The 14783-nt window shown below is 39.8% G+C and overlaps 1 protein-coding gene across 4 annotated transcripts in view; it reads left to right on the top strand.

Moving 5' to 3' along the window:
• Nucleotides 1–14783, top strand: part of lrch1 (leucine-rich repeats and calponin homology (CH) domain containing 1) — a 64375-nt gene that overhangs the window by 31238 nt on the left and 18354 nt on the right. For 2 of the 4 annotated variants that reach the window (XM_052141821.1, XM_052141819.1), the window contains exons 10-16: nt 984–1051; nt 1255–1317; nt 1757–1834; nt 2145–2181; nt 5860–5916; nt 9937–10006; nt 11282–11395. In XM_052141821.1, the coding sequence (XP_051997781.1) occupies nt 984–1051; nt 1255–1317; nt 1757–1834; nt 2145–2181; nt 5860–5916; nt 9937–10006; nt 11282–11395 (487 nt within the window). The remainder of the gene's footprint in view (nt 1–983; nt 1052–1254; nt 1318–1756; nt 1835–2144; nt 2182–5859; nt 5917–9936; nt 10007–11281; nt 11396–14783) is intronic. The other 2 variants (XM_052141822.1, XM_052141820.1) reach the window with 1 other exon arrangement.

Raw genomic sequence — 14783 nt, 5'->3', positions numbered from 1 at the left:
GTGTGGACTGCTTTGATGGGGCTTCTTGTGAATTGTAGAGCTTGACAACCTCTGGTCACCAATCGCTTGCATTGTGTTCCATGAAAGAAAGAAAATCATACATGTTTGGAATGACACGAGAGTGAGTAAATGATGACAGAATTATATTTCTTTGTCATTTCCCTTCTTCTGTTCCCTTTATTTGTCTGTCTCTGTCTCTCTATTTTCCCTTTTTCTCTCTCTCGCGCGCTCTCTCTCGCTATCGCTCTCTTTCGCTCTCTCTCTATCGCTCTCTTTCGCTCTATCGCTCTGTCTACCTCTCTCTCGCTCTCTCCCTCTATCTCTCTCTCATCTATCTTTCACCGCCCCCCTCCTCTCTATCTCTTTGTTTTGTCAAACATTCATGAAACTTGACATTTATAGAAGTATTTTTTTCTGTTCTAAAAGATTCATAAAATACTGTCCCACTTTACAGAATAATACAGGCTGATCCAGTTTGAAAGGGAGAAGATTTTTTTTGTACTTCTCCTTTTCTTTTTTTATTTAAAGTAAGCTGTTTCTCATTTTAGATGTAGTTCTCTTGTTTTAGCCCTGGCGTCAATATTTTAAACCTCATTTATCTCCATTTCCTCTACTGTATGGTCCCCTCTTATTCTTCTCCATATTTGCAGATTTCTCGTCATTCCATTCTTTTCTTTTAATTATTGTCATCTATCTCTCTTCCCAAGTATTTGTATGTGCCAGTCAATCTGATAACATCTCATGGCATCATTGGATTGGCAGCAGACAGTGTTTATGTGTGCATCAGCAGTTCCCTTGTGAAGTAATCAGCATCTAGCGGGACATTGTGTGCAATGGGGGTGTTTGTATTCCCATCTGTGTGTGCGTCACCCTCTCCGTCGGGCTGTGTTGATTCTGGATGATTTTAAATTCCAGCCAATCAGGCCTTTTAGTCCGTAATCACATGACAAAAAGTTGATGTTTGTGTGGCTGTGTGTTTGAAGGGTCGAGGTGCTGACATTGATGAGCCCCTCAGGATAGAAGAAGACAGCAACTGGACATCAGAACAAACGTTTGTTTCTATCCAACTTCTTTCTTTGTATTTTTCTGTATCACTCTGTTACTGCCCCCCCAAACAACCAACCCCCTCACTCATATCTCACACTCCTCCTGTCTGTTTGTCCCACCCTTACTGCAGTATATGGGGGGCTTTTATTAAATTATTTGATTAGTTATTCAATAATGTATTAATTGAATTGAAACTGTGTTCAACAGGTCAAAGGTCAATATGATCAATCAGCTAAAGGAGGCTGTGGAGATGCTACAGGATCCTAACAGGTAGATTAACAGGTCACAAAACATGGATTATATCGGAGCGTGACTCGCTCTGTTTAATTTTGCACTACCTGTTACGCAAGTATTTTGTTATTCATTGAAAAAAAAAAAACTGTTCTGTTTCTCATCAACATTGCAAAGTCACTGCTTAGACAAAGCATGTGATGTAATGACGCTATAAACTATTCACAGTATAATAGCAGATGATTTGTCATCAAATGCATTTCTTTGACTAAGTAATAGCACTGGCAACAAAGAAAGGCCTGCCATAACTTGCACGGTTAGTTCAGTTGGTTGGACTTGATTAGAGGAATGTAAAAAACAATCTGAATTTGCCATTTTCTACCCTAGTTTGGTCTTCTCATTGATGGTGTTGTTTTTTTGATCGTTGATTTCTCTGAAATGAAGCTAGTGTTAATAGTGTTCATTTGTATGTGTGTAGGGTTAACCTGAACTCCGCTGATCTCTCTGGCATTAAACTTTACCCTGTGGAAATGGTCACTGTAGACGAATCGCTCAAGTAAGTCACAACTGTCCCTGATTCATCTGCACGTACATCTTCAGCATCACAGCTTATATGTTTTCACATATTGTTAGCTGGTCTAGCTGGTCTCCTAGCCTGGCCAAGCTGGCGTTCAGCTGTTATATGTAGATGTTACGCCAGCTGTTATCCCAGCCTGACCAGCTTGCAAGTACTCAAAACTCCTCTAAAACCATCAAACCTGACCAGCATGATCAGTGCTCATCTTAGGCCAGCAAACCGCACTAGGCCCGTGGATGAGTTGGTAATGTCAAATTTGAAATCATGTTTTTTGTTTGTTTTCCTGCAGTGGCCAGGACAGTGATGAGGGTCAGATGACACCTAAGGTAAGCCATCATCCTTATTGATGCGTGTAGATCGATGTGTTTCTAGTAACTCACAATCTTTATCATTGATGAGCAAGTTTCGTATACTGAAAGCTTCAGGCAGACCAGTGAGTCACACTGGTTCCTCTGAGCATCAATTTCAGTTCCTCTTTGCTATGGTGCTGTTGACTGCCATGTTTCTCCAGAGTTCCTCTGACATCAGTGGACTATTGTGAATGGGTCACCCAGTTTCTCCATTAGTGCCTCATGAGGATTCAGTTTCACAAACCTTTTAGACTAGTTTTTGACCTCATAATTAACACATCCTCGCTGAGAACGTTATTAGGAACACCTGTACACCTGCTTATTCTTGCGTATCTAATCAGTTTATCTTGTGGCAGTAGTGCATAATACATGCAGATACGGTTCAGGAGCTTGAGATAATGTTCACATCAACCATCAGAATGGAGAAAACTATATGTAATCTCAGAGATTTCGGCCGTGGCATTATTGTTTGGGCGCGACGGGCTGGTTTGAGTATTTCTGCAGGGTTCCCACTCATCCTGGAAAACCATGCATGGTGGTGTGGCCTTTACACCTCAGGCTGTAAATAAATACTTGATAATGCAACCATCACAGTTCGCTTATATGGCAGTTTCCACATGTAGGACCCAAAGATTTCCGCAATGTGGAAAATACGGATGGGAATCGTGGAATCCAGTCATAAAAATGGCATTAGCTACAAACCGCAGAATGTCACGGAATGAAAAATGAATGTTTGATGCATCATTTCCTAGCGTGACTTAAACCGCAAAATGCTGTGATGAAATTAAATAAATGATCTGCAGGTGCTGCCTACTTCAAAATAAAAGTGTTGAATGCTCTTATTTTTGTAGATGACAAAAGTGCACAGCACACACAGACAATAAATTATACTGTACATATTTAATTAAATCACAGCTTTTTGGGTTTTAATAATCACACTGGGCCATGTAGCGAACTGCTTGTCCGGAGGTGAGAAATTACTGTTCTATCAGGAAGACTCGCAGACTTAATTGAGATTTAAAATGACATTTATTTGATGAATATAAAACAGAAATGTAATGTCTCTCTTTGGCGTAAGCCCCGTCTGGCGGTCCGAAGTTGTACTCCGGAGATAGGAGGCAGGGGTGAGGAGCCTACACCCGTGCAGGACGGGACTCAACAGGTGGTGGTGGGGTGGAGGAGGTTGCCGTGTTAGCACACTGAAACAGCAATGTGATTGGCTAGATTTATAAAGCAATGGCTTACATGTGATTGGCTAGGAGTTACCCAGCTAATGGTGCGATGATGTACAGCTGCGAGTCTTCCCGCTAGAACTACACTGCGCATACATTCACAAACGCACAGAAACGGCAAAATAACAGCTTGATTTAGATGGACGTGTGAAATGGGATAAAATGGCCAAAAAATTATAATACTACTGCTTATATGTACTGCTATAATAATAATAATATATGTTATGTTAAACATGTTTATTGATTCCATTTTCATTTGATCCAAATTTTAATTCATTAATTTGAATAGACACCATTTTAATAATAAAATGTCATTATACTGTTTAATATGGAATTCAGAAAGAATATAACCATCTAATAACCACAGTATACATCATGACCTCTTGTGTGTTTTTGCTTAAATATTTAACCGTTTGTGCTCATAAAATGTCCTGGAAATGTCCTAGAAAATTGTGCCTTAAAAACAGTGGGAACCCTGTACTGTAACTGCTGATCTCCTGGGATTTTCATGCATACATTTACATTTATGCATTTGGCAGATGCTTTTATCCAAAGTGACTTACAGTGCACTTATTACAGGGACAATCCCCCCGGAGCAACCTGGTAGTTAAGTGCCTTACTCAAGGACACAATGGTGGTGACTGTGTGGCTAGAACCAGCAACCTTCTGATTACCAGTTATGTGCTTTAGCCCACTATGCCGCCACCACTCTAGTCATGCACAACAGTCTCTAGAGTTTACTCAGAATGGTGCCAAAAACAAAAACATCCAGTGAGCGGCAGTTCTGTGGATGGAAAAACCTTGTTGATTTGAGAGGTCAGCGGAGAATGGCCAGACTGGTTCGAGCTGATAGAAATGCTAGGCTAACTCAGATAACCACTCTGTACAATTGTAGTGAGGAGAATAGCATCTCAGAATGCACAACACATCGAAGCTTGAGGTGAATGGCCTACAACAGCCGAAGACCACATCGGGCACTTTATTAGTGTTTCATAGTGTTCCTAATAAAGTTCTCATTGAGTGCACGTGTGTCATATTGTGACATTAATTACAGTATGTGATGTCATAATTAACATAAGTTTCTGATCTTAATATTACAAACTGTACCAAATTAAAAAAAACCTTTTGAAAAGTTCTAAATGAAATGGTCCATTGGTGCAATGGTAGTTTTGTCATGCAGTGGTCTGTCGCAGTAGTTTTTTGTGTCTGTTTATGTTTGAATATGCTCTTAATATTTGAATCTCGACCATTATTAAAGGGTATTAAAACTGTAATTAACTCAAGTTAATGTGTTGATGTTCCGTCGCCGAGTTGTGAAACAGTCTGGGTTTGTTTTGTCAGTTGTAATGTTTTGCGTTTAGCTTGGGAACATGTTTGTAACCGTTACAGGCCATTAAACTCCAACTGCAGCTTATTCCCAGTTCCATGTTATCACTGGTGTGATGGGCAATGTGGTCAGGAAAATATAGTATGATGGTGTTAAGGGCAGTAATTATCATTGAAGGCAACTCCTGGAGAATGCTGGGAGTTCCAGAGGAAGAGACAGTACATTCTAGAACGGGCCCGGCTCGATGCCCAGCTTGCATGCCAACAGTATGCCCTGCACCTGGCACAACAGGTAATTCAGCATCTAGCCTATAGATGCACCTTGTTTGACCTGTGAGCCCTTGTGCAACCTGTACAGGTCAAGACGTGTCATTGTTACAGTGATTGGAACTTTCATCTCACAAACAAATCATTTGGTGCCAGTGTGTTTGTGATTCATCTTTTGTATAGAAACCCCAAAACAAGTGGTTCCAATGTGTCTGTCACATTATTGATATTTGTTTGTGCTGTGGTGACTGCTTTCTTGTTGTACTATAGTTGTGGCATTGTACATTTACAGTTTCAGTTTCACTCTATTTATTTGTTATATTTGTGGTGCTGGATGCATGTCTGTTGTGTTTATTTGGTAACACTTTACAATAGGAATCCATTGGTTAACATTAGTTAATGGCTTCGCTATTCTTAAACAGCATTTATTAATCTTTCTTAATGTATAGTTAACAAAAATACAATTGTGCATTGTTAGTTCATGTAATGCATTAGAAAGTGTTGAAATGAACATTAACCAAGATTAATAAATGCTGTAAAAGTCATATTCATGTTGACAAATGGAACCTTATTGTAAAATGTGTAAACTGCATGACCTCATGAAATTGCTATTAAAGTTAAACTCCTATGGGGATTGAGAATCATGCGTTTGTCTTTCTTGATAATCTACAGTAAGAAGAAAAGCAAACAAATAGTTAGAGAATGAGTTGAGACACAGTGATGTAGAGGCAGAGAACACTGATGCATTGTTTCACTATGTGTGAATAGCTGCTGTGTTAAATATCTTACATCATCTCAAGAATCCCACAGCCTGTTTTCTCACTCTTAGGGGGACGTGATTGGCCAGGAAGGATCAGGTGATAGTTGTGAGAACCAAGATACCCAGGTAAATCCTTTTGATCCTTACTTTTATGGTAGTAATAACTCTGGCCAGATGCTTTAGTTTGCAAAGTACACCATTGATTCTTGAGACATGGGACAAAACATATGCCACAATTATACATGCCATTTGCTTTGTAAATAGCAAGATTTCCACTTTGAAATGAATCCACTACAATGTTCCACAAATCTACCTTCTCATTTCATTAATTCATTACATACTCTCCATAAAACAAGCTGTCATCTTTACTCAATATAGATTAACCTCACCAACTCTGGGGCATTTATGAGCTGCCGCCTGCAATCGTTCTCAATCATGTGGTGTTGGTGGAGCTCTAATGCATTTTAGCCCTCACAGATGTGCTCGTCCATAGATATTCAGCCTAATTTTCAGTTTATGCACCACTCCTATTGGTTCTTTGAATATCTCAGCCTCTGAGTGGACTAGAAACCAAATCTAGGTGTCTTTAGAAAGCGGAGATCCTTCCCATTGCAATAGTCGATAACATATATTTCCGATGATTTGATTAGGATGCTTGTCCTGCTGGACCGGACATCTATGATATAACATCGGATTACTCAAACAAGCAAGCTCAAAGACAAGTAAAAAAATGGCATTTTTGTTTATACAACTGCGTAAGGTACATGCAGATTTAAAGTTTGTAGCTATTTGAGGCTTACAGAAGCAGTGATCGGCGAATAAATGAGACATTTGTATTTGATGTCTTACAGATATCGTGTTTCACATTGTGATTCTTTTGGAAAATCTTTCGCACTGTGGTGAAAGGGCAATACAATAATGTACAGTCACATTCCTGAGAATGAGCGCTTTCATTTGATATATAACGTGTCAATTTAAGTGATATTCGAGAGACTTTTATATTCACATACGTTTTTCTACCACATGACCTCTATGTGGCACTGATTGGCGATGCAAATATTTTCAGGTGTTTTTATGTAACATAAATGCAGAATTGATGGATATCTATGAAAAGTTCAGATTCTAAGCTTTCAAATGGATCCCCATATGCATACTGTCTTATATATTTGGAGTTGGGTTGCACGGTAGACCGGTGCTACAGTAGCATCGCTTCACGCAGTGCCCTTTTAAGAGCACAAAATGCCGAAAAATCTAATTTGCCCCTTACATGGTATTGTTTATTTTTAAATGAGTGGTTTTTCCATACTGCAAACTAGTGTTGTCACGATACTAGAATTTCTAACTTCGATACGATACCTTGAAAAATATCGATATTCGATACCATTTTCGATACCACAGAGAAAAAAAACTGCCACAATATTAAGAGGGTAGAACTGTCTAGAACATGACAATGAGGTATATTTTACATGAACAAAATGTCCTGAGGTATTGCACTTGTTCAAAAGCCTCTCAGATTGCCATACATTCAAAAACCAATGAAGTGCAAGTAAATAAAAAGTGCAATCTTTTGTATTTCCAAGTCAAATCAAATCCAATCTCAATGTCAACAAAAGATACTTAAGCGTCAAGGGAGGGAGGGGGGTTGGGGTTGACTAGCTTTCATAAGGTCTCTCCCTCTCTGCCGTGCACGCTATGTATGTTGTGTGGCGCTATCTATGTTATGCGTGCAGTATGTTCTGTCTCGCATAGTGCTTATAGATTCGGGAGATTTGAACTAAATTGCGGGCATCAGGGAGAAGCTATCAATATCGCGGGAGACTCCGGAACTTCCAGGAGACTTGGGATGTCTGGCTTCATATCAAAAATATTTCCAGATAGCACTCCTGCTGTGTTCTTTATCAAACAAAACTGGTCGTGAGCGCGCATGCACTCGCCATCTTTACATTCACTTCACTTTTGCTATTTAACCAGAGCGAATGAGAGGAGTGCGAGTGTGTGTGGTGTTTGTCAACGCGCCTTTGGAGAGAAGTGAAAGTGACAGCTCGGCTAGTATCGATACTTAGGGAAATTAGTATTGGTACCGTTCAGATATTTCAGTATCGATATTTATCGAAATATCGATATTTTTGACAACACTACTGCAAACACGTCTCAATCCTTGTCTTCTAATCGATAATATGGATATAAGTAAAACTTTGGAGAGTGTGAAGAACACAACATAATTCACGTAGCGAGCTTTGGAATTATTTTGGGATTTGGCTGATGAAACCGGGAAAACCCATCATCTGTGAATGCCTACAGAGATTTCAAGCCAAAGGGGGAAACACCAGCAACCTTATTAAACACCGTCGGACACATCCCACTGAATACACGGGGGTTAGTGCAGTATCTGAACTTTTACAGATTTACCATTTCTCCGAAAGATTGAATGTTGTACTCCCAATTACAAATGCATGGTGGCGGTAACTTCGCTAAGCTCGCACTTAAGCTGCGTTCACACTGCCAGCGACTTTGTTGCTGCAGATCGCCAGTGGCTGGCGGTGAAGTTGCTAGTGGGCGTTCCCACTACTGGTTGCCTAGTAACGTTTATAAATGACATTCACGGATGTCATTCCATTGCTCTTGATAGCAAATCGCTTTTCTTGGCGCTTAAAGCAAACATTTTGGAGGGAAAAGACTAAATATAAATGGAATCAGTACATAAAATGCTTTATATCAAAGATGATTGAGAAACAAGGCGTGCTGTTTGCCAGAGCGGCTGTTTATCTGCGGCAAAAACGCAAACACCGCTCTGTCTGGGTCCAAAAAAACATTAAATCTCAGAGTCCGCACGGCGAAGTACCACCGGCTGGTGCAAGAGCTGCGGCTGGATGTAACCATATCCATATCGTAGAGCACTGGAAAATTGCTAACAGCAAAAATTAGCGTTTCATCCATCTTTCCATTACTGCAGGAGCTGAGCGAGAGAGAAGGATCATGTGAGATCTCCTGTCTTCTCTCCTATTGGCTGTTGCTTCCGTTAGTCGCTCTTCATTTGAATAAAGTTGAACTTGTCTCAACATTGTCACGTTGCTGGACACGCCCACATCTAGTCGCCAACGGTCGCGACAGCTCGTGTCGCCGGAAGTCGCTGTGCTCTCATTGAAAATGAATGGGATGGAGTCGCTGTCGCGCGTGATGTCACTGGCAGTGTGTACGCAGCTTTATGATTAGATCACGTCCGTCCATGAGCCGTGAGATCAAACCGGTGTGTGTGTGTGTGTGTGTGTGTGTGTGTAATCTACATTTGCGCAGCTGTAAACTAGGAGACCGGGGCTGAAGCGGTTATAATAATGAAACAGCTGCTCAAAATAGTATTTCAACATTACAATATCTTTATTTTTATGTCACCAACGTTCAAATAATCACGGAAATAATATAATTAAAAGTCTTAAAACGTTGCTGTTACAACGTTGGTCCATTTCAGCCTTCTCCCTGTTCATCCATCGGTTATTTTCACCACTTCCGGAGCAACAAGTGGAATGTCTAGTTTCTAAGAGCCACCTTTGCTATGACAAACTGTGTTAAGAATTAATCGTGTGGTATCGTGATATTACTTGGTATTGTAATACTTTAACTGGTATCAGGGCTGGACTGGGAAGAGAAATCGGCCTGGAATTTGACATAACAACTGGGAAAAACCCCTTTGGGAAAAAAAAAATGGCTGCTGCATGTAATGTAATGTAATATTAAAAATGCATCATAAGCTGTCAATTCAAATGTTCAAGTCTGGCATTGGTGATAATTCAATAGATGGAGCTGAAAATAAGTTTGAACCCATCCTGTAGTCTCCATTCATTCACTCATGAAAATGCTAGATTTGTCAATATTTGTAGTAAATAATGACGACTTCACATTTGTATATAGCTGACGGTGTTAAACTGCTGTATTAAATATGTAATGAAAAGCATTTTGTAAGGAAATGGAGAAAAAAAAAAAATATTAAATTCCTGGAATATTAAATGTTAAATTCCTTAGTACATACATCATTTACATTATTTTATCCCATGTCTCGAGTCAGTGACATTTTACGCTTGACATGTTCTTGACTTATACTGAAAAATTGTTCGATATACTTGTGCTGAGATGTGTTTGTGTGTGCACCAGAATGAAGACAAAACACCAGTTTCGAGTCCCACGTTAAGCTCGCCTCCCTTTGGTCTGAAGCCAAGATCAGGTGAGAAGAGCTTTTACTCACACTCATGATGTCAGTGTGCTGGTTGGCATTTTGCCAGGGGGCTGGCATGGGTGTTATTGCACCACAGAGGATGGTACACATTTTGGGTTCTCGCCACATTTCAGTAGTTAGCAGAAATACTAAAGGGGGTGGAAGTGTTTGTTTGTGAGCTTGAACGATTATCTTTTTGTCTGTAGCAAACACGTCTTATCAAGCTATCAACAGCCACACTATAGCCGCACAAGCCAATCGTATTAGCCCTTCATAGTGCACAGTGCATACTCTTGGCCTTGAGGTCTAAACTGCATCTGGAATAGTTTAGAAACAACTTCGAGAAACGCAGTACCTCCGGCATTTGGGTAGTTTACGTGACATGTCAAGTACCGACAGCATCGTCCCGCAGTGACGCATGTTAAACTATATCTAAAAGTATCTCATTCTTTTATAAGGATTATACATGTTCTTTTTATGTACATCATATTAATTAAGCAAATACATGGAATATTTGTTCTTTTATTTGACACACAGCAGGACTACAAGTCAACTGCAAATTAAAAAAAACAATTATTAGACATTTTTGACAGAACCTAAATTATACACTTCCTTTTACATACATGTACATAGTGTACATTTTAACCTGAAGTTGGTTATTCGTCAACTACTCATTTTTTGTACTTTTGAAAAATACCAATATTTTTCTGCATATGGTTAAATACCCAAAACCACCTTCTTCACTTCATCTGGATGCAGTTAAATCAGTGTAGCTTTTTGTTTCGCTTCCTAGAGGCTTGATGCTGCTTCCCCAACTAACATCTAAGCTATCGTTGGCATCATTATCTGTGGTTTGTCTTACGTTAGCATCATTATCATGTCCTGAGCCTGACTGTAAACATAAACAATAACCATGCCATTTATACAATGAGCAATAACAGCATGCTGAGAAACGGGTACTGTGAAATGCCGCTAACCTTGACTTTTGTTTTTTAATCCTTTCTCTTTTGTGTTTGCTGTATCAATTTTGCTTTGCATAACAACCCCTGTCACACTCTTCCCTTTCATTTCTTGCTACTTGCTTGATCAACTATATTGTCAATGTTTGCTTTTATTACACACATGCTTTGTTTGTTTGCTTGACTCCATCTCCTTTTCCAACTGGTGCCTGAAACTCCTCCCTGTTTCCTTCGGTTGATTACTATGTTGATGTTCTTTCACGTAATTTGCTCAATGGCTCCTCCTTGTTCTGGTGCTACCCTTTATATTGACGCCTACATCTAGCTTCACCCTCTGTGCCCTGCTCGACTCCGCCTTGTCCCCTCCCCCTTACACAGGCCCTGCCCACCGATAGAGACATGCCCCCTAGCCCAGCTGAAGGAGACGTGTCAAGCAGTGGTAGGTCTGCTCAATACATTGTCCTGTGTAGTCACATCACATGCACATTTTCTTGTCAAGGTGAAATTGTTTTAGATTGTTCACCCTTTTTCTTTCCATATAACCATGTTTTTTCCCCAGGTTTTGATAAAAGTTTAGTTTAAATTTACTTTGCAGTGTCTTTTATTTAGATGTGTGCGCCCTGGGAATCACTTTGGACAAAATGTATGGCTTGTTAAGGAGAGGGATATTATTTAAAAAATTTTAATTGATCATATTTATATATATATATATATATATCGCCAAATCTAGGGGTACAATATCATTTGGGCCACTTGCATTTTCACTGATCTGATTGAAAAAGCTCATTCTATGTTCACTCGGCCTCATCAAAGTTTCTTTGCCAAACGGATATAAATCCGATCTTCAATTCCCGTGCGTTATGCAAATAAAACAAGAGTTCATTTCTGTGATTATGCTGGTGAATTTTAAAGATGTGCTTTATTATTTCATTCCAAGTGACTGCCCAGCATGTGCTTTTCTGTGTGGGCGCGAGCTGTGTATTTTCCCCCTCGAGGCTTGTCGAAGGAAAGATGCGTCATGTGTGTCAGCTGCGCTTATAGTCAGTGTTTAGTTTCAGTTTCGTCAGAGATCTTCATCAAATAAACTCTCCTACAACTTATTTGTATTGCTATTGTTTACTGCATTACTGAGCCCTATGCAAATATTAGGTGACAGCTGTTATGTTTAGCATTTTTTTCTATGCAGAGGTAGTGCTGTTTGGGCGGAGTAAAGCTAATATATGTGGCTAATATTTACATTTACATTTACATTTATGCATTTGGCAGACGCTTTTATCTAAAGCGACTTACAGTGCACTTATTACAGGGACAATCCCCCCGGAGCAACCTGGAGTTAAGTGTCTTGCTCAAGAACACAATGGTGGTGGCTGTGGGGATCAAACCAGCAACCTTCTGATTACCAGATATGTGCTTTAGCCCACTACGCCACCACCACTCCACATATATTGAACAGCTGAGTTTCCTCCTGAAGTGGTTTGAGTGGTTTGAGAGATCGGATTATAATTTCGGGGGGCATTTACACCTGATTTGTTTTCATGATCCGATTAGTGAAAATGCATGTAGTGGCCAAGTGTATACCCCAGGGCCCCTATTAGAGACCTGATGGTGGGCTCTTCGGACTTAAGCCTGTAAGCAACCACCCAGAACACCCTAGCAATGGCATAGCAACCCACTATAAAACACTCTGAACACCTTAGCAACCATATAGCAACCATATAGCAACACTCCGTCAACCACCCACTTTACCCTTGCATAGTGGTGTTGTGATTTGCACAGGCAAGCACCAAAACATATTTTTCAGAATTTGCAGAATCAGTCACCCCACTGACCATCTCATCAACATTTGATTTGTGCTTTCCACTTCTGTCTGATTCAGATAAGATGGAATGACTTATAAAGACTTATTCCTTGAAAAGATTCCCTAGCACCAAATGCTAATAAAAATCAGCCCTCATTGTGTATTGGCAGAATCTTTGTGTAAAAGTTGAAGTCTGGCACCATTTAAAGGGTCTTTTTATACATAGAATGTAAGTGAGACAGGGATTGTGGTCAAGCTGAAATTTGGGGTAGCAGAGTGGCTTTTAATGGAGCTGTGTGTGTATTTATAGAGCTGCCATTTTGAAGCATTAGATAATGGCCCCAAAGGGAAAATCAGACCACCATTTAAGTGGAAATTTCTTGAGAGGATGAAGAAATGCCAGTGCACATGCGTACTTACTCATTGTCTTTAGAGAGAGAGAGACGGAAAGAGACAATACAGGACAGGTTAATAATGAAATGCTCAATACTAACAAGTAATATTGAACTTTATATTATAAGCTATTACCTCTTAGGGTTAAAGAGAAGGCATTTGTGGAGTATTGCTATCATGAAGAGTAACACGCTACTAGAGCAGAACAGTACAGCAGTATTTCAGTTAAGATGAAATGTTATTTTATTTATGCTCCTGCTCCTTAAAGACCTCTTCTCTCCATGATCACCATTGTTGCATACTCCAGGCTTACGGGAAAACGGTGAATTTGTAACTTCCTGTTAGACTATGGAGTCTCTCCTGTGGGAAAGAGGCCCGTTTGAGGCCTCTTTAAGTGTGCTGTTTGTGGATATTATTCTGAGTCAGGGCTCTCTCTCTCTCTCTCAAAACAAGTGGCAAAGAAACACAGACACTGGACAACAGATAATTGTAAAAGAGTGTTGTGGATTTTAACCCCATTGAGCTTTTGGGGGATCAGCTAGACTGTAAGATGTGTGAGAAGTGCCCGACAAGACAGTCACATCTATGGGAAGTGCTACTTGGGGTGAAAGGTCACCTGAGTATCTGGACAAACTGACCGCTAGAATGGAAAGGAATTTTTTATGAGAACTCTTTGAAGTAGTTTAATAAGTTCTGATGCCACTTCGGTGACTAAAAGTACCAATTTCTTTCCATAAGAGCAAAATCTGTACATTATTCCAAACTTTTGGCCACACACACACACACACACACACACACACACACACACACACACACACACACACACACACACATGGATATATAGATAAACTCAGCAAACTTAACATGTGTAAATATTTGTATGAACATAAAAAGATTCAACAACTAAGACATAAACTGAACAAGTTTCACAGACATGTGACTAACAGAAATGGAATAATGTGTCCCTGAACAAAGGGGGGGGCAAAGTATCAGTCAGTATCTGGTGTGGCACCAGCTGCATTAAGTACTGCAGTGCATCTCCTCCTCATGGACTGCACCAGATTGGCCAGTTCTTGCTGTGAGATGTTCCCCCACTCTTCCACCAAGACACTTGCAAGTTCCCGGACACTTTTGGGTGGAATGACCAATTGTTTATGGTTCATTGAACAAGAATGGAAAACATTGTTTAAACCCAATTATCTTTAAAATACAGTGTCCTGAAAAAGGAACATTCCTTTTTTTGCTGAGTTTACATACACCTCAGCCAAATACATTTAAACTCAGTTTTTCACAATTCCTGACATTTAATCATAGAAAACATTCCCTGTTTGAGTTCAGTTAGGATCAGTACTTTATTATAAGAATGTGAAATGTCAGAATAATAGTAGAGAGAATGATTTATTTCAGCTTTTATTTATTTCATCACATTCTCAGTGGGTCAGAAGTTTACACACACTTTGTTAGTATTTGGTAGCATCACCTTTAAATGGTTTAACTTGGGTCAGATGTTTTGGGGATCCTTTCACAAGCTTCTCACAATAAGTTGCTGGAATTTTGTCCCATTCCTCCAGACAGAACTGGTGTAACCGAGTCAGGTTTGTAGACCTTCTTGCTCACACACACTTTTTCAGATCTA

Source organism: Xyrauchen texanus, chromosome 14, assembly GCF_025860055.1.
Source record: "Xyrauchen texanus isolate HMW12.3.18 chromosome 14, RBS_HiC_50CHRs, whole genome shotgun sequence".
NCBI lineage: Eukaryota > Metazoa > Chordata > Actinopteri > Cypriniformes > Catostomidae > Xyrauchen > Xyrauchen texanus.
The sequence above is the reverse complement of the archived record's forward strand: the minus strand, read 5'-3'. Positions and strand labels throughout refer to the sequence as shown.